General features: G+C 37.2%; 1 protein-coding gene across 5 annotated transcripts in view; it reads left to right on the top strand.

The window, feature by feature from the left end:
• Nucleotides 1-23,937, top strand: part of LOC135160002 (protein rhomboid) — a 31,012-nt gene extending 7,075 nt beyond the window's left edge. For 4 of the 5 annotated variants that reach the window (XM_064116118.1, XM_064116117.1, XM_064116116.1 and 1 more), the window contains exons 2-5: nt 16,827-17,089; nt 19,933-20,103; nt 20,182-20,337; nt 21,163-23,937. In XM_064116118.1, the coding sequence (XP_063972188.1) occupies nt 16,835-17,089; nt 19,933-20,103; nt 20,182-20,337; nt 21,163-21,483 (903 nt within the window). In that variant the 5' untranslated portion in view covers nt 16,827-16,834 and the 3' untranslated portion in view covers nt 21,484-23,937. Of the gene's footprint in view, nt 1-1,730; nt 1,897-16,826; nt 17,090-19,932; nt 20,104-20,181; nt 20,338-21,162 lie in introns of those variants that run through there. The other variant, XM_064116114.1, reaches the window with a different exon arrangement.
• Nucleotides 23,938-24,016: the final 79 nt, after the last annotated feature.

Raw genomic sequence — 24,016 nt, 5'->3', positions numbered from 1 at the left:
TTTTGTGAAGGTCAGTTTATCAAATAGTAGTCTCAATTGATCGGTGTTGTTTCAAGTGAAACCGCCTATGGTAATGTATAAAAAACCTTTTCTACCGGGAATGGGTAAAGCCTTGTTGAATGCCACTCAAAGCTCTACCTATGTCAATTCGGAACCTGATGCTACCATGAGCCCTCTTACAAAAGCCCAACTATTGCATATAACAAAGCATGATACTTTTTTCCCCTCCCCTCGACGTAAAAAAATCAATTAAATTTTTTTACCGATATATATGCACACATCGGAGCCCTGGGAAATACAGTTTCTTCCATACGGATAAATGACTGCTGTCAATTCAATTCCCTTGTATCAAAATTGCATCGAGTATTGACTGAGTAGAAATTTGAAATTCTTCTGGACAAATAAAAACATAATAGTTCAAGGATGCCAACATTTAGGTAATTTTTTTCCTCGATTTCATTCAATTTTTCAAAATAACAAATTAACAACGTGGAAAAAATTTCAAATAATAAATTAAATTTTACAGCTGATGAATTCTCAGGAGGATATATTTTTTCCCAAATAAAAAAGAAAAAAAAACTGTTAAATGAACGCATGGGAAATAAAGATGGAATGGGGCAGTAGATAAGGGAAGAAGCTTTTCCTCGGTTTTGAGGGAACAGCAGGAGGGGGAGGGAGAATGTAGAAAATGAAAAACAAAAAGTGTTGTTGCATGTGTGAGTGTGTAGGGAAAGCCCTGGAGACGCAGGCGTAAATACATTGAAGGAAAATAAGGTGGATGGAGGGCCACGCAGCGATCCCTCTCGTTCCTCTGCCTTTCTCGCCGAGAGTGGAGGAAGGCCGGGGAAATGTGAGAACCCTGGTGCTAAGGCACTACACCGCAATAAACTTCACTCTGTGTGCACACTGTAGTGGGCAAAGAAAAGCAGCCCTTGGGTATGTGTTTCTTTCTCGCTGCCTCTTCTGTTTCAATTTTTGAAGTTTCTCTATCAACAATTTTCTTTTTCGCATTTTTGCAGTTACAGAATGATTGATTTTTTAAAAATATCAATGCCAACGAAGCACACGAACAATATATGAATTTTACCCCTAGCAATTAATAACAGTACGACATATGGACAACTGAATAATTATTTTTCTATCGCTCCAACAATTGCGCAATTATGCACCAAGTGATTCCGACCCTTACGTTACTTCGTAAGGTATACAGTATATTTTTAATTACAGTGAAGGAAAGGAGTTTCACTTTTTTATGCTTCTGCAGAGAAATGATCGAAGCGATTAAAAAATATTTATAAAGAAGCTCTCCATTACTCCAAAGTGTAATAGAGCTTTGAAAAATTGTTACCTGTTTTTTTTTGCTCGAGAAATTCCAGTTTTCGTGAATATTCTCAAAAGAATGTTTTAACATAAAAAACTTTAACAATGCACTCTGTTGGAAACGTATTCCTCTTGAGAAATGCAGCCATTAAGAGACCGGTAGCAGCTTCTCATGGGTCACGATAGTTTGGACGGTGTGGTTTTTACGCTTCTTCCACGGTAAATAAAGAATTCCAAGCGGAACCTGTTCTTTTTTCGTGATGAATACCCGGTAAAAAAATAAATTGACGAAAGGGTCAGATGGTTAAATTTCTTGTTTTTCGTTGTACCTAGTCCCGGTTTCACTACGTCTTTTCTCTCACGTAACGCTCCTTCCCATTCTTTTCCTGTATTTTACCGCTTTCTTATCTTCATGGTTGATTGTTATGTTGCTCAGTGTTGCTGTTTTGTTGAATTGCCAGAGCACCGGACATCCACCCCGACGTCCGACTACGAGTCCAAGAGACGGTTATGCTTCTGTAATAAAGGGAGACAGGGCGGACACCATCGTGGACAATAATCCACCCAGTTTTTATGGTACACAGTTGATTTTCTCCATTTTATTTATTACTCCAAGTACTATATAAATAAATATAACGAAGCTTCATTCGTTTTTACACCCCTCTTTAGATAAGCTGAGGATGTCCAAGTAGTTTGTCCCTTTTTTGTGGCACATCGGAGCTTTCCTTTCATCCTCTTTGGAAATTTTATTTTACATTTTCCTGATCTCTCTAGAATGAATATTTTCTAATTCATTGGGATGATCTCTTTACGGGAATTCATTTTCCATTGAGCACCTCGGTGCTTGCACGGAAATCGTCTGGAACGAGACAACACTATTGTATCGTTGTATTATCATTCCGCTCCCTGAAGTATTGTCCGAATATTCCCAATAGGACAAATACAATTTCGTGTACATTTTCTATGCAAGTGTTGTCTCCTTCATTTTATATCTCGAAACTCCACTTTCACTCGCCTAGACTCTCAAACGAGAAAGACCGGAGCAGTATGCTCATTCACTCGGGATCCTCATGTTTCTCATTTTGTGCTGTGTTGCGTTCTCAAAGGAATCATTCTGTATATCTCTCTCTACTGAACGTAAAATTGAGGGGAATGAAAATTCACCACGGCATCGTCCGACCGACACCTTTTCCTTATTCACCAGCTATTGCCATTATAAATTTTCATGAAAATCTTGTTAACGAATTTTTCACCGCATTGAAGGTTTCCAGTTGACGAAGAATTAAAGAAAATTAACGAGCAACGATGGCACATCACAATTCTGGAATGTTTGGCCATTTTTGTGGGGCTTGGGAGTTATTCCGGAATTCCGCAGTGTAAAGTTTCTGAATCGTTGAGAAAAATTGGAGACCGACTCGTCTTCGTGGCGATGAGTCAGCAGACGAGTGGTCAATTTTTATGGAATAAATCGTTGAATTTACGTTGTGATTCCCCACATGGACAGAATTATTCTATAAAATTTTAGGTCTGGAAAAATCACAGTTCCTGAGTTGCGAAAAAATTTACTGCTGTTAGTGTCAACTTTTTCGAGGGTTCTGGCGAAATTTTGGGGGTATTTTCGGTGAATTGGAAGCAATAAATAAATAAAAAGTCATTCACACGGTGGGGACATTGACTTGATAACAAAAATGAAGGAATCACGGTTTTTGGCGTTGAGGAAGTTTGTGAGTCAATTGGAATTCCCGAGAGTCAGTCGCTCGTTGAAATTTACTGTAATGGTTAAAGATCCTTATTATCCCGATGGGGTGGGTTAAAACGTTGATCACGATGAGAGTTGGAAGGATGGGGCCAACTGAAAATAACCCCCAGAAGATTAAAACCCATTCTAGTTGACTATTTTATCGATAATGCCGGTTCAAATGGCAATGAAAATAACTCCGATAACAATATTTCAGAGAAATCGTTTTTTCGGCTCTGCTCACGTGAGACCGGCTTTTCGCTCATCACATTGTTGTGAAACTTTCAGAGCCACATCTAATAATCTGCAGTACAACAATATTCGATAACAATTCTTAATCATTGGGGAAACATTGCGGAACGACAAAGTGTTTTTCTCCTGATTTTTATTCTTTTTCTCTTCGTGCAGAAACGTGCAGCAAAAAACAGGGAATTTTTCGAAAAAATCCGCGCACGTTCCCTCATTCAATTCCATAAAATGTGGTATAACGAAGTGTCATCAGCACAGTGGATTGTGTAATTCAATGTGCTCAAATGATTCCAATAAAATATCCAGTCACTGATGCACGTACGGAAGAGGGCGCCCGGGGGCATTACAATAAAGCCCATTTTTCACGAAAGATCGCCCTCAAATTTGAGCCCACCAATTGCCCGGGACAGTATCCATATACACATGAATATGTATCTACTTTACATATATATCTACATATTTTTTAATCATTGTTATCTCGAGGAAATTCATGACCAGAGCAATTTGCCGGTAACGAAAATCTCGCGGTGGCCAAAGTTCAATCGCATCAGGTTTTCGGGGGTGAATGCCGTTTAACTTAATAAAATACATCCACCGATGGCGCATCCACTCTATATGTAAATCGTATGTATCAACGAAAATCTTTTATCGTTATATTAAGCAGTATACGTAGCCGCAAATTCCGCGTCCGAAATATTAAAAATAATCTCCGCACTCGATTACTGGCAATTGTTTTATTTAAAAAATCATTTTTAGCGCGTGATAATTGAGATACCTCACGTGTTCATAATTCACCTCAATCGTGTTATTTTATTTACTCTCAGTATCCCAGCCCTAGGATCAGACCGAAAATGTCTCCTTTCGGATGGTATATGTTCGGTAAATATGAAGTTTAATTAACAACGTAAATCAATTAAATCTGAATGGGATTTATGCCAATTGGCAAACAGAGTTATGCAAATATATGGATTACCGTGGAAATGAAACAATGAATAAACATTTCACATTCATTTTCATCACAATCAGAATGTGAGTTTCATTTTAATTCAAAATACCCTCGAAAAATATGGGAGAAATTCATCTCTCATTATTTATATTAATGAATATTTTCTCACGTAACCCAATTTCTCTCCGAATACTTGGAAATTAAGATAATGCATTGTAATCCAATTAACATTTACTTAATTAAATATATCAATTCCATTATTGCACAACTGAACAAACATTTAATAAGTTGTACAGTATCAAGATAAAGCTTTAGAACGTCAAAAGAATAGAAGAGGAAACAAAACAAATTGTTTATTTATTACACGTGGAATGTTCCAAGAATGAGTAATGTTTCAATGTTCAAAAATGTTATTGGCTTCTCCCAAATACGTTAAAAGGAAAATTGTTTCCCATTTCCACTTTCATCGCGGTGGACGTTTAAAGTAGTAATTGATCTCTCTAATGGCTCTTATGAAACATTTTATACATGTTGATCGCATCAAATATGAACGTTATACTCGATAGAGATAGCACATCGGGGTGAAAATAGCGCGAGTCATTGGTATGCATGGGCTGTCAGTACATTCTATGAGCAAGGCCGCAAGTAGTATAAGTAAACGTGACGCGTAACGCTGATCCTGATGGTGAAGATGCAGCATCGCCTATTAAATATTATGGGGGTATAAGAGTATTTTTTGTGATGAGCAAAAAATAGGAGAAATGAGGATAAAGAACAAAGCGAGCCCTGAGAACAGAGAGATAAGGAGAAATGTAATAAAACTACTTCGAGGGATAACGCTGAATAAAATTCTCTTGCCAGGAATATTTATTAACTGCTTCGTGAAAATATTAACATAAATTTACTGGTGGCAAGTAAATATACTGGCGAATTGTTTTTTTGCTCAGGGAAGTTTAGGGAGTTGAAAGGTGGAAGGGGATAGTACTGTTAAGGTTGTTATTGATTACCAAGTTGTTTATTAAATTGAGGGTATTTATTAGCCTCAGTGAATAATTAGGAAGTTTACTGTTCACTCATCTACCTCTTTTGCATAAAAATTTCAATGTGAGCTCATTCACCATTTAACTACCGCATACTCAACTTCATCAGCCCCAAATTTCTCCGTCCAAAATAACTTGAGAGTAGTAGTGCCGCTCGTTTGACAGATTGACGACCTTTTGACGGCCCTCTTCACCCTTATAAATCCGTCCTCAGTATATCCGAACTCTGTGCCAAGCTTTTGCTGCACCGAGAGAATTTTTCAACCGGCCACTCACGTCAGTGTACTCTACTCTAGTATATCTACAGTGGTCAAAAATAATTTTCCTTAATTTGCCTACAAAATATAGAATTTGACTAAATGAAATTTTCCGTCAGGGTAGGATTTTACGTATTTCAATTATCCTCAAGTATTTAATCCTTCCATGAGGAGAAGGACATCTCAATAATTTTTATTTCTATCCGTGTGACTTTACTCTGGAAATCAACCTGTTGATAGGAAATTTTGGATTTAGTTTCTCCGGTTTAATAAAATTATTCCGGGGAAATTGTTTTGTTGGAAAAAAATCGCTCACCGATTGCTTATGACTAATGCATCGTGTCATAATTTTAATGCGCTCGCGTTATTAGAATTATCGAAGAATGTAGGAGCGCAGACGGATAAAGCATGCGTTGGCACATGGCCAGAATGTTAAAAGGAAAAGAGTACGAGGAGAGAGAAGGATCCATAGGTTTCCGAGCATTGGAGTTTCCACTTTATCCAAAAACGTGTGTTACACTTTTAAATCGTTGCCTGTAGCACAAAACTGTCGATTGAAGCCTCACACACGTACAGAAATAGTGAAGGAAAGTCGGCCGCGGGTGTCTTTATCCAATGTAATAGAGAGTCTCTGTCGACAGGAAATCGGTAGACCTGGCGCACCTCCAAGGATTCCTTATTCCTTATCTACCAGGGTCCAGCACCAATCACTGCACACTCGATATGTCTGCACCCTTTCCATTTCAACTTTTCCATCCACCATTCTCATCTCTTCTTCTCGCTTGTCTGCCATCCTCGCCTTTATATCCCTCAAATCTACGTTACTCTTTCTACAATCGTATCAGACACCAGAGATTCCTTCCGATTGCACAAAAACTGTTATTCCCTCCAATTTCAAATATTATTTTTTATTTCTCAAGTCGCCATTTTTTGAGTTACTGTTCTAGACTTCCTATATACGAGTGGAAAGAGAGAATTACTCTTCTATTGTATAAAGACTGAAAATTGGTGAATGAAAATCTGTTCGTGCATGAAGTGTGATTATTTTTTCTGATACATTTGGAATATCTTTCGAAATTGGAGGAAATTTATTTCCTTCTGAGATATGCATTTCATTGTTTTTGAATTTCATTCATCTGTATGAAGCGTCAATCCGCGGTTTGTTTTTATAATAAGAATTGTCTACAAAAATCCGATTTTTGGCTCATCGTGAAGGGAAAAATATTTTTTTAATCAATTTTTTTCTGCCTTCTGTTGTTGAATAAATACGTTGAAAAATGAAATCCGAGGAGTTTACACGTCAATGGTGAAGACCGCCAGAGGGTTAAATTTTGAATCTAGAGATGGAATTGTTGATTAAAAAAAATATTTAGAGAATATTTTCCATGGTTGAATACAGTTGTTAAATATTGACGTATAAAACAATAATTGAATTCCAAACCCGTAAAAAACATGAATTGTTATTTTCAATCAATGTGGAAGCTGATTGTATTCATTTAATTGTCTTTGAAATTTTTTTTTCATACAATAAAGAAAGTTTTTTCACAAGGACGAATGGAATTTCTCGCCTTTTTCATTGTCCTGAAAAAAATGGATCAAAAATAGAAGAAGGGAGAAGAGCATTTAAATGAAGCGCACTTTTCACCGGCCGATGGTTCAATCTGCCAGTGCGTCATGACAAAAAAAAACTCTACCAGTGAAAATTGGCGGGATGAGGAGAGAGAAAGAGAGCAAAAAGAAGATGGAAACCACCACCTTTTGTGTCGTTCTCGGGGAATGCGCTCAGCCAGAATGGCTTTATTCTTCCGATCGTGAATTCGCAAGTACCTTTTACGTTCGAAAAATACGCGCCTTGATCTATGAAGTGACCCATCTAAAAATTAACGCCATTCGCTGGAAGAAGTCAATAAAATTAAATGAAAGAAATCGATAAAACTTTTGGTAAATAAATCTCGAGCAATAAAAGTTTTTGAGCGATAGACGTGCATGGAGTTCCTCTTTGCATCACCACATCAAACATCTTATCGTGCCTCTTTCAATGATGATTAAACTTTCAACTATACGGGGACATTTTATTTTCCTCATGTACCACATATAGCTCCATAGGTATATTAATATGTAATCGAAAAATTCTCCGGCTTTACATACCTCGAACTTGGTATCCTAATTTTCTTGGGGTGTTCCTCAGATAATCCCATTGGGAGGATATTCCACCAACTTTAAAATTTTCATCTAAAAGTTTGGAAAAAATGTTTTTCCTTGCTTATGTTCCGAGGAATTTACGTGAAAAACTTTTTCATTACCTCGCATCACATTTTTCTGGAAATCGAAAAATTTGAAATTCACTTTTTAACCCACCACCGTCTGGATTTTTCCCCATTTTATTTTATTCCTCAAATCACTTATCGTTTTGTCTCTTCAGGCAAAAAAACCCGGCTTAATTGAAACAACCTTTTCCAAGGAATTCGTAATTATTATAAAATATTTCTCTCCGTCGGGATAGACTGGTAAACATGAAGAATCTTCTTAAGATTAAAATGCTGTATTTAACTATTATTTTCATGTTGTAATGGTATTATTCGCACCGATTTTCACGAACAGTACAGATACGCTTGAGAAACCTCTAATGTGATCTTTCGACCTCGAGTATTTTCCGTTTCGCTGTTTGTAACAACAGTATTTCACTTCAGCCTGCAGACCTCGCGAATAGGGGTCTGCACAGGAATTGAGAGAAGTGGAGAGGGTGGGAAAAGGCTCGTAAATAACATCTCCAATATGCGCTATCGTTTTACTGTACAGAACGATTTCCTGCAGGATCTCCCGCTGGCATGTAATTATAAATCTTTATAAATTCCATCATACTATTTCCGTCGCATTCCCCTCCAACGGAGAGAAAAAAAAAGCCCCGGGACTATAATTGTTGTCCGAATAACGATCTCAAATATGAAAATAATTATTATCCCTCCGGGGAACGGCGCAGCCACCCTATCGGAAAAAGTCTCATGATCGATGAAATTTTCTCTCAACGAACTCGATCCTCCCTTCAACGGTATTTTTACGCTCGAATTAAACAGCGCAGTACAGGGTAAGGACGTAAGGCGATCAAAATGAAAGGCAGAAAATATAAATAAATGAAAATAGTTTGAAACGTGGAGTAGAAAACTACTTGGAAAGTGCGCGACTCTTCGAACGATTCGCCGATTCTTTTCGATTTATTTCTCTCTCCTTGTTCCAGCTCTCTCTCGCTCTCTCCTCACTGCTTTCTTTTTCCCTCATATCACTCGGGAGGAATCCCTGCAAGAGATTACAAGCGTTGGAGAAAAAATTTCGTGTACTTTCACAGAGAGTTTTTAATAAAAGTTTCTCAAACGTTATTCAGCCGGGCCAACAAATCCAGATTCACCTAATAAAAAGAGGTAAAAACATTTTGACACGGTAAAAAGTGAAATGTATCCACATTCGTTCTGTCAAGCCCCTGTGAAAAATCGTGGAAAAAATAATGTTCGGGGGTTTCATCCCCCGGTCGTGTTACGTTGCTTATTTTCAGTCGTTGAATTTTTTATCTCAATTAAATTTCGTAAAATATGTATATTTTTTTCGAATGTTTTTTGTAAAATAAACGGATGAATAAATAATAGGCCCGGGGTTGAAAATCGCTGGGTCATTTTTACTCTCAGTTGAAAGGTGTGCAATCCTTCAGAGTTAATTACCCTAATTTTTTGTCTGTTAATAGGTCAGTTCAGACAATAATTGATGAACGAATCTATTTAGTCAGCTTTGATGAGAAACAGATGCGGATCAGAAGACAACTTAATTAATTAAGGTGATGATTAAAAATAATGCTTCTGGTAGTCGCATTTGGAATTTGTTTTCTAAATCACCGACACGCGTTGTCACATGAAAAATGCTTTACCAACCTCGGGCCATTCTTTTCCGCGCTGAAGCTCCGCATAAAAACTCCGGTCGACGAATGGAAAAAAAAATCAAGAAAATAGAATTAACGTGCGACCACTCTTTTCTCTTGACGTTCATCTTCCTACGGTTTTTTTTATCAAACGCCACCTGGAGTGTGACCCCAGCTGCCGCTGTCATATCCGGTATACGGTCAAACTCACCTTCCCCTCCGTTTATTCTTCCTCTTATTTCACACAAACTCATTTTTTTCTTTGCTCTACTTCAATATAATATATACGTACCATGTAATATATTATATCTTTTATTTGTTAGAATTCTCAGCGACATTTCACCGGTGCAGTACAAACAAAAGATGAAGTGTCCCAGTGGCCCGTGAGGCAGAGGTCATCCTCTGCCTCAAACATTCTATATGTACATCTTCACCTCATCTTTCAGCCCCCGAGTTTTCATCGTGGAAAACTCTCTGGTGTCCACTCTAACTCTATAGTATACGAATCCACCGACATACTTTCCATCCTTCATTTCTTTTATTCTCCCCCACTATGGTCACCTCTTCTCCCTCTTTTTCGCTTTATCGCTAACAATTTCACCAAGAAGAAGGCGGAGCGTTTCAATAAAGTTTCCGGGGAAGATGGATCGTTCCAGGTATTTCTACCCCCCCCCCCTTCCACTTTATTTCTGGTCTAATTTTTTTGAGAAATCACAATTTTTCGATCCCCCAGCCAGCAATATAACAGCGAAGCTGCGTTGGGGAGAGGGAATTGCTTCTGCGGAAGGCGATAAGATTTTTTACTCCGAAACAAATGGTTAAACTCGGAAAATTAATCAAGCCAATACACTCTCTTCTTTTCTAATTGAGAAAATTATCCAGACAAGAATAAGTACGAGGAGAATTCATTTGAGGTCGAACCCCCAGAGAGGCATGATTCGTTATCAATTCATATATTTTACAAATGGGGTATTTAATTCCCAAAAAATCGCCGTAAAAGGAAAAACAATGATTTCAACGTAGAAAGAATGATTAAAATCGTAATGAAATATTTTTTCCCGTCCCAGCATTGCAATAAAACCGAGAAGAAATAAATTGTCAGATAAAAGGATGTGAGGGTTAATGGAAAAAAAGAGGTTTGGGTCAAAGGGGATTATTGCGAAAATGCGAAAAAACAGGTGCAGAATTTTTTAACATGTTCATGCCACCACTGCCAAGTATTTCCTTTCATCTTTTATTTTAATTCTTCCCCCTCTTCACGCACCTCTTCCAATTTTTCAACACACTCAATATTTTGTTTACATTTAATGCCCTAATACCATAATTTATTAACCACGTGAGGGCGATTAGATTTGAATTTGGGGGTTCATTGATGCGAATTTGAATTTCTCAACTTTGATGTGAACACAGAAGGTCTCCCGATGCCTCGTATACCACGAATTTGACGAAATTTGCATCCGATCATTTTGGACCGTAATCAAATTCGCATGAATTCGTTGCCAGGCACCACACACCATCCCCCTCGCCCACCCCACGCTGCTGTATACCTGCCGGTGGTATCTCGGCATATGCTAATGGTAACAATTCTATTAGCATGCGATATTGTCATATTTTTTTTCATTATTTAACGCAGCGGAAATGGTTTCTCCAATTGCCATACGCTCATCAATGTTTTTCAAATAAATAAAAAAATCCTCACTGTTTTTTCTCGCAATCGGCAGGACAATGCGAACATAAATATTCAGTAAAAATCTACGGAATGACTCAAAATTCCATCGCTCGCGGATTATGTTTCAAAATGTCATTTTGAATTTTTTTCCTCCGCGAAGTGCAGTTATATTTGATAGAAGTTGATTATCGGAAATGACTGTGTTTAATAAATTGACAAGGGAATAGCAGTTGAAACGCTCAATTAATCACATTATTAAAACAATTTATTAGAATAGTCGACATTGATGGAGTCTATGTGCGCTCGAATGGAATCAACATTTTAAATTGTTCATTTCACACTGCCACAAATAAAAACCTGTTAGTCGGACTGGTTAATATAAAATCAGTTGGGAATTGCTCTTGCCATGTATACAGTATGGAAAATGGTGATAAATTGGCAATGCGCTTTCGAACGGTTATTTTGCAGGTCATTTCGTTCGATCATGTTTAATTAATTGTTTATTTCATTTTAGTGGATTGAATAGGATTTCTCTTCGACTAATTCAATCATTATCTACATTTTGTAACCCAATGATGGAATTTTAAATGAAGAGGTGCCGAAAAGCTCTAGTTGGAATGAATTTCCATTTTATTCGGTCGTTTTGCCTGCGTAAGGGGTCGATATAACGCGAAAAATCCAGTCCCTAAATTTAAACGATTACATTGCTTCCACTCGGAGGCAGAAAAAAAGAACAAGAAGGGGATAACGTATCTAACTGGTGTCATTAACGTCGACAGCTTGACAAACACTGATTACCATTGGGAAGCTTGGTTGGAAGGAAAAAGGAAAATAGAAAAAAGAGGCGAAAGGACACGACATCGATTCTCTTTTATCAACTAAAATTGTGATAGAGAAAAATATCAAACTTACTCTTTAGTTTTTACCCTTTTATCACAGATCAGCCAAATGAAAGCCGTAGGTCAATCCCTTTTTTATCGTATAGATAATAATAAAAATGAAATAATTTTTTTTTTCAATTTATTTCCTTTAATGACTTTCTTCAAAATTAATTAAGACATTTTTTGCATGCGTTCTAAGGGCGATTCTGTCGCACATGTGTTACATTTGGTCTGTTGGTTATCTCACTGGAAGAAAAAACTTATGAATTTTTTTCCTGAGGTCAAAGGCATCGTGAAAACCCCTCTCTTCACTCAACCAAAGGGATGTTTTGCGTCAGTTAATTTTTAAAGAAAAACTTCAAACGCAAAACTCGTCTTTACTGGAGGGGAGGGGAATTGTCAGTACGGTATTTTTATTGAAGTTTATTCGAAACTTCACAGCGAGGGTCTTCTCATTGAAGTTTCAAGGGTATTTATAATATTGTTGAGGATATTACTCATGCAAGCATTTTTCATGAATATTTATAGTGTCATTAAGAATGTTTAGAAGATAATTTTTGGGGTGGAAAATAACACAGTGAGGGATAATAATTGATGAACATGTCAGAAAAGTCTTTAACTATTGACACACTGTTGAGCGAAAAAGTTTCATACTAATTTCAACTCAGTTTGTTGGGACTCTAGTGACACTTTCACCACTATAGAACTCCCGGATTTTCCCGTTCACTGTTTCCCCATGTTTTCTACATAAGAGCGTTTCGCAAAGAAGACTGTAGGGAAAATAATCACCACATTTTTGCAAGGCAAATCGGGATTTCCCGTATTCTCACTGAAAAAAATTGTCACTAGGTATCTTCTTGTACTAGAAAACTATTGCTTTTTCTTGATTTATTTGAAAATTAAGCAACGGTTGCACCTGAGTCCCTAATCGTTGGAGTTGTCATCCAATTCACGGTTGTAAATTCAGGATAAAAAGTGTTCCAAAGTGTTCACTTCCTCCGGCTCCCAAATTTTAAAGTTCACGTCAGATTATTCTTCGTTGTTTTACAGAGAACTCCATCGTTTCGCTTTCTCGTCGTTCCACTTCATTCAGTCCTGAAAAAAAAGTGTTGTCTCGTCTCCAAAGAGAAAGGGGGGAGAATTGCTGTGTTGGACATTGGAATAAGACAAGAAGGAATAATAAAAGAAGTGATAAAAAATATTAGGAAAAAAATTACCCTTATTTATGATTTTCCATCTTATTTATTTTTATTTTATATTCATGGGAGAAGGAAAGTAGAGAGGGACACACACACACAAGGGGGTGAAAAAAGACAAAGCATTCCCTGGGTTCCCGGACCGTGGCCGTAGATTTTCATGAGCTCAAAAAAAAGACAATTTTATTTACTTCATTTTTCCCCCTAGTTTTATTCCCCTAAGCGTGTCCGCTGCGATTTCCGTGACGTCAGCGCCTTCGACCCTGCCACGTTCGCCCCGTAAATGTCAGTTTGATGTCTCATCTTTTTTGTTACTCTTTCCGTGAAAGAAAAAAAAAACACGATGATGATGGTCTTGCCATGGGAGCATAATCCTCATGAAAATTGACAGGAATTACTGTCAATACGCGTCAAAACACTTTATTTTTCCCCAGATATCGAAGGGGTGTTTTCGTTGACAGACTGGTACATCCCCCTATTGACGATTAATTCAAATTGATAACGCTCCCTTAGAATATTATTTATGAAATTCAAACAAACGACAATTTTTTACAAATAAAATCATTGAGACATCAAGTGTAATTATTGTTCAATTATAAAAAAAAATTATTTCCATACTTGATAAATATTCTGTGATAATTATTCACCGACGACGAAAAACAGTATTTTCAACAATGATTTCGCAAACTTGGTTCATAGTTTCCCCAGAGCTGCACTAATTACAGAACAAAGTTATTCTTCAATGGTACACGCACTACCCTGTACACTTGCTGGATTACTCACGCCAGTGGAATTCTTATTCTCCAAGTTCTCCTGGATGCTGAAGAGAACTTGGAAGTTGTATAACATACGGGTGCTAGGCAAAGTTTCCCTGATGATTTTCTGAACTTGCACTCAAGGATAATCTTCGTATTATTAACTATTATTTCATCAAGTACCTTTGACCTCTAACCACTTTCCTTAAATCATTTCTTTCTCTCCGGAGAAGATGTTATTATTCAGTGACGAGTAAGTTATTAATTACTAAGACTGAGCATTCTCACTTGCCTCACCTAGTACCAAATTATTAAATATTGATATCTCCGTTCTAATAATAAATAAATCACCGCATCCTCGCACTCGTCTGTAGGATACATGACAGAGCGTAGTTATCCGCAGTATTAAAAATTCTTAAAAAATCGTGGAATACTGTTAAATATTCGGGACGTTACTCTCTACGTGGATGGATATTACAATGCGGATAAATGTAAAATTATTCAAAAAAAATGAATGAAAAATCGAGCGTCATATAAGAAAAAAATCTCTGAATGGTTGGAACGACCAGAGGTTCATTGATATGCCTGAATATTCCATTTCAATATTCGTACCTTCGTAAAATGCAGTCAATCGATGCCAATTTACATGAACCATTGAATTGTCTGTCTTTTTTTTCCTCCCTCTTTTTTTTCATTTTTCCTCAGTAACAATTGGAGTAATTGACGAAAACAAGTCAATCATTCATTTTCACTAATTTTTTATAAGCCCAGAACCTTTGAAGTGTAATATTCATCGTATTATATTACCTGGAAAAAAAAATAATGCACACTAGAGGGACATGGATCGTGGTTGTCTCTCTCTTCGTTTTCACTTCTCAGAGTATCCCTGATATAGCTACAAAGCGCCTACGAGCCTGGAATAACGAAGTCTCTCTTTTACCACACAACTTCATCCTTTTTCTCTATTTCAGTGTACTTTTATATCTCTTTATACTTTATACGGAGGTTTATTTTTATTATCCACTCGTACGTTAATAAAATCAACAAAGAGGTCATCCTTTTGTTAATTATGAGGCTGCACATTTATTTTTAATTTTTTTGGTAACACCTTTGATGTTCTTTAAAGGCGGAAAACGTTTATACATGTTGATGGCTCAAATTTCATGGGAATTGAGAAAATATGGGGGAACGAGACTAATTAACTAATGGTTAAGCACAATTTGCGGTCTAGAAAAAAAATATATAAGTGAACACGACCATGAACGATTTTACATCCGAAAAAATCAATTTAAATAATATATAGGAAAATTAAATTTGACAATTGTCGTAATGTAGTAATTTTTAATTTTGCGAGTGTTTATTGAATACAAATTATAATATACAATGATAGAGGGGACCAATATGAAACATTTTTAATTATCAAATACGTGCGATCAGTTGAGTGAATTGCAACGACTTTTATTACATTTTGAAACTCCGTTTTAAGGTCTGAAATAAAAAAACATTCGATTCCTCTGTGCAGATTCCGCTTTATTGACTACTGAAGGCTTTCCGCTTTGCTCCACTCTCCCAGTATAAAGCGCTATTTTAAATCTCAATAATAAATTTATCGAAATAGCAAAACAGCCATCATTTATTTTTTTACATTTTTATCGCATTTTTAACGTTTTTATAAAGTGGTAAATATCGCCTGGGTTTCTATTTCATTGGGAATTTTGAGGCTATAAAACTACTGCACAGGTAAAAACGTAATATATGGCATAAACTGGTACTTCAAAATGACAGCATCGTAAAATATTTTTTTTTTGCATTGGTTCCCGGGCAGTCAACTATTTTCAAATTAATACCTCGTCCAATCTAGCAGTTCATTGCACTGGACACCACTCAAAATCTGTCCAATAAATCGACCACTCATCTGCATTTCAAAGCTGAATTAAACCATTTAGATCTATGCAGTAAGAAAATTTTTCGAAATACACTGGAAAAAAAAATGCCAGAGGCTGAAAAAAATTTCAGTGCGAGTACTGAGGGATTGTAATTTTTTTTAGTGCTCGGAGTGGCATTTTTATAGAAGATCCCTCTCCCTTTAAGTGTCTGAGAAGTGACAAGTGTGAAACCTCAACCACAAGCCATCAGATATTCTGTCCTTCGTATTTGTTTTCAATAAATTGGACACATTTCAAGAATGCGATCAATAGTACGAGAGTTGTTATCTAGTTCAAGTGTTCAAATGGATTCCTAGCACTTTACTTCTGGAAGTGACTAGGCGGCGGGCGGTGGATGGGTTTGAAAGGCAAAAGCCTGAGGAGGATATGTCGACTAAGTTTTACTCCTCTCCGGTCAACGCCAAGTGACTTGCCGCTTTTAGCGGTGCAGGGGGTGGGATAGAGGCATGCAAAGAGAGTATTCCTATACCTTTGTTCTACTCCAGCCGCGAAAAGCGCTTTGTCTGATTTCTCTTTTCAAAAGACTATAGAAATCAGCCATGAATTTATAGCTCAGAGCTATGGTAGACTAAAGCCACCATCTTTCGTGGAAAATTTACACTCTGCCCTCCAGGTATTTTCTAATCATTCTGCAATACCGTCTGCTTGCATATTGTTTATTCAAGTTCTATGTACTTGATGAACTGGCCCAGAACCGCGTCGTTCAGGGAAAATCGGGCGGGCGAGGAGAAATAAAAATATGTCGGGAAAGTTCCGTAATTGCGAGGTGAGAGAAACGTTTCGAGAAAATGAATTGGGAAAATTGGGAGGGGAAAATTCTCAAGGGAAAAAATAATATTTAACATTTTTCGAACTCCCTGTGACCTCCTAATTTCATCCCGAATGTTTTGAAAAATGTTAAGACACTTTTTCGGGTTTTTTCTAGGTGTCAAAATGGACGCGGAAGCTGCTCTGCTGGTGACATCACCCACACTCTCAACCATTTCCTCCGATCAAACTGATCCGAGATACACGGATCGTGAATCCCCATATTCAGCCGACTCACCAATCACAGCAAAACCGGTATTCAGGAAGATCAGAGAGGAGGAGATTACACCAAAGCCGACACCCAGACACTCGCTGCTGCCGAGAAAGCCAGAATTTCGGATACGACCGCCATACCTTATGATATGCATCAGCATCATCGAGGTAATTGTTGATTACCTCAAAAATGTCAATGGCAGTGCAGCGATTTTTTTTCAGAGAATAAAGGCACATGTAAAATGTCTATTCATGTAGCTTTAAAGTAACTGCATGCTAAAGTACTCGCATAAAAAAAAATTTCGTCCTCTCAAACAGGGGAAAGGGAATCGGGGAAGGGCAATTCAGTCGTTAAGAGCCTGGCAAAATGTGTAAACTCGCGGCCCAGAGAGTTAAATGCACTCCCAATTTGTAAGAGCGGTTGGTTCATTCAATGCGGATGGAAACTGTGACGAGTAAAATCCGGGTCGGGAGCGGCTGAAAAATGAGAGCAGAGGGGGAGGGGTGAATTTAGGATGCCACTATGTAGGGCGGAAAACCTATTGTCTATAGCCATTTCTGAGCGGAAATGAATGTGAGGCAATGATGGATAATCGGAAATACCAAAAAACACAACTACAACTACTCGATTGGATTATGAGGAATCGCATGTTCGCTTTGCTGTCTGGGTTTGCACTGTCCAACCCAAATCGGGGTTATTCCACTTGCGACAGAATTAAGGCGGGTGCAGTGGAATTTTCAGGCTTCACTCAGCCGCAATAAATTTTGAAAATTGTGTTTGCATCCCTTTAAAATACTTTTACTCACAAAAATATATAAATGTTCACGTTGCGTTTCGTCATGACCTACGATTAGCTCAGGACTTCTAACTCATCTCATGTTTGTAAATGACTTTTGTTGGATAGTGTCGAACAATGTTTGAGTTAAACAGGATATTGGGAACTACTGAAGCGATGCGAACACTCAGTGTCATTTTTTGTTTTTTCCACTTTTCGTTTCCCGAGTAGGAAATAGACGTTGTACCGGACGTTACTGGCACTTTCTAACTCGATAGTGCTTTTATTTGCCCTCTCGAGCGAAAAAAGTCTGATGCATTTTGGCACACATCCGGCAGGGGAAGAGTTCACCGGATGAATTAAGAGTTGTCGACTGAGATGGTAAAAATGACTTATTACATTTCGCATTTAGCGTTCGTGCAACTGTTCAATATGTAGAAGGTTTTTTTTATCTGGACAATGGACAATTCCGAGTGTTACACAGCGCCGAAGAGTCCGAATGTTGTACGTAATTGACAGACATTTTTATTATCAGACAATTTCAAATCAAAAGGTATCTCTTGCACTAATAAATGATATTTCGATAATTCACCCGCAGACAGTGTAACCCTCATTATCATATACGAGAATGAATTATTAATTAACAAGTAGAATTTAAAGTACATGAGGAATCTCATTAATATCGTCAAAAAATAATAAAATCTATAGTCATTGATATTAATTATTTCAAAATTTATGTGTAAATATTATCATATAGAGGTGGGGTAGATTGAGCGCAATTGTTTTTGATCTAAATAACAGACTGGAATATCTCATATATCAATATATTGACTGAATGAATGGTCATCTGTCAATTTTTATCAAATACCACTGCCCCCCTTGACCCTGCCTCCAAACAGCGCCTGAAATTCAGACATTCGATTTTTTGTCTACCATTATAGTCAATGCGATAAGTGATACCGGACAAAATGTCCACTCACATTAACGTTTCAACGAGCGTAATTGTATTTATAATAACGGTATTGTGTATATGCAGGAGGGGGGTTTAATAGCGCCATTAACCACCATAGACTCTTCAATCCTCATTAACGAGCAGTGGTTGTACGTCAGGTACTAATGAATTTTCATTGTTATCCCAAACCTGTAATTCACGTACAACTGGTGAAATTTTCTGCACAAGTATACACAGGATTTATCCAAAATGGTGCGGATGTTGCCACTCGAGGGTGATATTTATTTTAGAGATTCTAAGGAGAGCGGTGCTGGGTACATCCTGGAATCTTGAGATAATAGTAACAGCCAAACATCTGGCGTCTCTTGGAGATTTGCCATTGTTCAAATACTCAGATTTGTGCATTAGAGAGTTACGTTGGGAGACTTTAAATTTCTTCATTGGGTCTTGGGACCCATTGTACAGTTCAGTACAGTCTGACGTGGCTAACGGAGTGCAAGAATTGCTAGGAAAAATCACAGAAAAAATCGCTTTTGCCCCGTGTAATGAGGATAGCTCATGTCATGTCGTTCATTGTTTTATTTATGTTGAAGAAACATAATACGAAACACATTCCCTCGAACATAATTTTTTATTTGCTCTCCATTACCCTATTTATATCACGGAATAAAATTTTTCAATTCTTCAGACTTTTAATGAGAGGAAAAAAAAGGAAATGAAGAAAGAGGAGTAACAGATGGGAAAACACGCAGAGTCTAAAGTTTAATCTTTCCTTTCATCCATAAACTTTATTTTTCTCCAGTCATTAACGTCTTACTTAGTTTTCCGTTGAAATACAAACATCTCAAGAGTATGTTTTAGTCCACCGACAATTTTCCTTTCCAAATTGGCTATTCAGGTGGGTAAGAATGGAAAAAGGTGAGGGTAGAGAGAATGAGGGGTTTGTAACCATCCGAAACGATGCTCACTCAAGGTATTTGTTGCTTTAATTAAATTAATTAACCTTTCACATTGTTTCCCTTTCCCACTCCTTTTCACTCCCTGTCACGAGTTTTCGCTCTTAATAATGAGCCAAGGAATATTCCGTTAATTAATCTCCATCGGACTTTCGACATTGCACGAGAATCTAGCATTAAAAAAACAAGGATGGAGTAATGTAGAACCAGGGATTTTAATCTTAAAGAGGGAATTTAAAAAATTGGATAAAGTGGATGAAAAATTCCTCACCCTTTTGTTTGATCTCTGGAAAAGTTTTCTTCATACTTTCGTTGGTCTTACTGCAGATCACTGTTCACTGCCTGAGTGATGATGGTGCACTTCGCAGATGGCTAGTCTACGATCCAAGACAGCGCATACAAGGCTGGCGATTCGTATCATACATGTTGCTACACTCAAATGCACTTCACTTGTCCCTGAACGTTGTCATTCAGATGGTATTAGCAGCTCCACTGGAGGTAAAATAAATCATCATCCAGAGTTGCTCGGTAGCTCGAATAAAATTATTCACATATTTTTATTATCATGTTCGATAGGTGGAACAGGGGAAATTGGCAGTGGCAACAATTTATCTTGGTGGTGGTATTTGCGGTGCCCTAGGAGCATCTTTATTACAGCCGAGTCTCTATCTTGTTGGAGCATCTGCAGGCGTTTACGCTCTACTTACCAGTCATCTGGCACACCTCTATCTGGTAAATCATCAAAGTCTTGTTTTTGTATACCTAAATGCTTGTTGGGTAGCTCGCACTCTCCAGGGGCAATACCGATTATCTGATTTTCCAGCAGATATATTCCCAATTTTCCACACAGAGATTAATATTATTTTGTAAAATCGTATTTGTTTGAAGCGACTGTCAAAATATCTTTTCTAACCGGTGTCAGAATCGTCAGATACTGATAATAATTATTATCATATTTTCGATTTCAATTTACGACTTGAGATGAAACCAACAGCTGATATGCGATCTTTATTCTCTTCATCTTTCGAATTGTGGACCGAAGGGGCGTGAGCGCTTGAAAAATGACTCTTTAATTCAATATCCATTACAATAGACTCTCACTCTCAAAGAAAGAATCCTAATGAGGGGAGATAACGAGCATTTTTTATTTATATTATGTACCTCCCCAGAAATGAAGCGCTTGGATTAAAAGGGATAGCAGCCGTAAAAGCTGGCAGTGGGAGGGCCTCAGGAACATATATCATAGAATTACGAATGAACTAAGAGTCGAGGATTTTTGGCTCCCTTCAAACGGTCTCCGATAGATAAATCATTTTAGATAATGTGAAAATATTTTTTCTCTCTCTCTCTCTTTTTACTGTTGCCTTAACCCATGACATAAACAGTCTGAAGATAAATGGAGCTTAATGGGGTCAAAATTGCCGCATTTTTCCGGTCATTCTTACTTTTATTATTTCCATTAGTTCCTCCATCAGTCATGAGAATTTTATCCCAAAAAGTTTTCCATTGATTTTTTTTTTCAAATTTTTTTTTCCTCTGGACGTTGGGTTCTTGCAGTGTCACGGTGAGCTACGATATGCCAGTTGGCGTCTGGTAACTGTTCTACTTCTTGCTGGTGCGGATGTTGCATCGTTACCCGTACCAGCATTGCTCGGATGTGGACGGGTTGGTTGGGCAGCGCATATCGCTGGTGCCCTGGCAGGACCGCTACTTGGATTAGCCGTATTCCCGAAACAAAGCAAAAAGGATTCGCGCGGTCGTAGATTTGTACGATTCGTTAGATTTTTAAGTGCTATTAGTGTTATGCTATTGATTATTGGGGCAATACTGGGTAATGTATATCTCATCGCACTGCCACAATTGCATAAACCCTCCTGACAACGAATCCAGAAGCTCATAAGGCTGTGCAAAAAATCATTTCTCATGGTTAAAATACGGGAGAGTGCTGAAAAAATTTTCGAGTAGTTTATGATAAATAACCGATTGGTGGGGTTTGATGGGTTAAATTTTCAAGTGGACGAACAAACGCTGGAGAATCATTGCCTTCAGTGTTGACGAAGGAATATTGAATTTCCAAAACTGCCTCCTATTCCCATTTGTTCGTATTCCGATAAATGAAATTTCGCATTTTGAAGAGGAATTTTTAAATGGTGAGTACAATGACATGGCATGTCATGGCAGAGGGGCGGGGTTGAAAATCAACTACTTACATCAATTAAAGAATATAATAATCAATTAAAATGGCAGTGGTTGTTGTGCACTATGTGCTAAAAAGATAATTTGGAATAATGGAGAGAGAGTATCAGTGTCAAATGTGAATGATATTTTTTATTTAGTATTCGTGTGTCGTATTGATTTTTTTCTAGGACTATTCGATGCGTTTAATAAGCCACTCAATTCGTCTGACGGTGTCGTATAATCATTAGCTGAATGAAAGTTGCATTTATTTTATTTTACGCGCCTTTGTCATGAGAAAAAAAAATGCTCTCATGGAGTCCCTTTGTTCCTCATCAGTAAATTAGAATTTTTGTAAGAAGTGGTATTTCTCGTCGGACGCGCGAGAGAAATTCATGATATGCAAATACCTTTGTACATAATGGAAGTGGACAGTAACGTTGAATGGCAGAATTGTTCTGAATATATAAAAATTTGCATTTTTTTCGTTGAAAATCAACTCCTATTCTAACTATTCATACATTTTAGTGTATGAAGACTTTAAAGCAGTTGTACTGTTGAGGGAAAATCGAAGTGTATTTTAAAAATTCCAAAAAGACTTGGAAATACTCAATTATCAATTCAGTAGTAAAGTGAAGTGAGGATTTTTGTTGAATTTGTCATTTGGCTTCTCTTCCTTGGTAAAGTGTACTTCCCTCCTTTTACCACTCACTCCTTCACTTCAAAATTTATTCGTTTATTTTAGCCTATCATTTGGGTTTCTATCGCTAATTAAAAAATGAGCATCAGTGGCTATTCGCGATAATAAATGTGAAATGTTTATCACCTTCAATGTTTTAAGAACTCTGTGTACATCAAAATGTACTGTCAATGGTAAGTCCTGCCAAAATTAACTACCAAAGCTAACGAATAAGAATGAATGAGAAAATAACGAAGAAATGTTATATAAAGTAAATAAGTAGAATGAATAAATGAATTTATTGAATCCTCTAAAATAACTTAAGATACCCAACTGTTCATCAATAATTTTAAAAAATCGACAAGATGAGAAAAAAATCAGAGAAAAAGTAAACTGGCTGTGATTATTTTAGTCTTCTCAGAACTTGAGAAAATAGATCTACTTGAATCATGGATGCTAAGTCATGTAAATATTGATTACAACACTGTGATTAACAATTTAACAATTACTGATAAGATGCAAAAAGGGGGGAGTAGAATAGTGAGTATCAAAAACAATCAATTAAGCACAATTGAAAATATGTAATGAAGCTATTCATTAATCATTTTATGTAACATTAATCATTGACATGGAAAATTTTGTCTATATAAAAAATGGTTTGTGCAGAAAAAAAAAATCATGTTTTCCCTATGAACATTGTCTTTTGTCATTAATTCATGCCATCTCCAATTCCAACTCGATTCCATTCCTTGATTTAAATATATCACATTTAAGAAAATCCTCTCGGTATTTCTATTAAATATTCCCATCTGTGACGTCAAATATGGTTTCCTGAAAGAGACACAATATTTCAAGACTATTTCATAGATCGGGTGCACAACAACAGTGACAGGATTATGAAATTCCCATGCCACCGTTTATATTTTTTTACCCAAAAGAAAACTCAGCGCTCGACACATACATCACCTTCCCTGCTTTCAATAAAAACCTGACTGTGAAATATGCGGGTTGTATTCGATGACAAAAGGCGGATAACAACTCAAGTTAATAATATCGACGGCTTCCAGAAGTTGAGGAGAATGAAAAAAAAAAGAGTACGCTAAATGGCAGCGGTATAGGATAAGGGGAGAAGGAGGAGGTCGATTGAGCGCGTCAGGAGAGGGATTTCTACCGCACAGTGTCCTGCTCATACATCTCTGTTCCTCTCTGAAAGGGAAAATAAAAATGTAGAAAGATAAAATAAAGTGAAAAAAAAATCGTGGACCCCCATAGTTTACCCTGGAGAACGATAAAACTGGGAATCCAAAGGGATATAGCAAGGCTACCCTCGTTGCAAATATTTATTGTTAAGGTACACTACGGATGATAAAAAAAATCCACAACTTACATTGTATGTGGATGCTTGACGTTTATAGTTAGTCTGTCTACGGAATAATTTTCAGATAGCAGCGGAGGAGTCTGATTTTGATGGCAAAGCTTTTTATTTTACACTCGAGGAAAAATATTCAGCAAAAAATTGCGGAGCAATTTACGTAGTTCGCACTGGTGGATCGTTTT

Source organism: Diachasmimorpha longicaudata, chromosome 3, assembly GCF_034640455.1.
Source record: "Diachasmimorpha longicaudata isolate KC_UGA_2023 chromosome 3, iyDiaLong2, whole genome shotgun sequence".
Classification (NCBI taxonomy): domain Eukaryota; kingdom Metazoa; phylum Arthropoda; class Insecta; order Hymenoptera; family Braconidae; genus Diachasmimorpha; species Diachasmimorpha longicaudata.
This window is presented reverse-complemented; position numbering and strand designations above follow the sequence as displayed.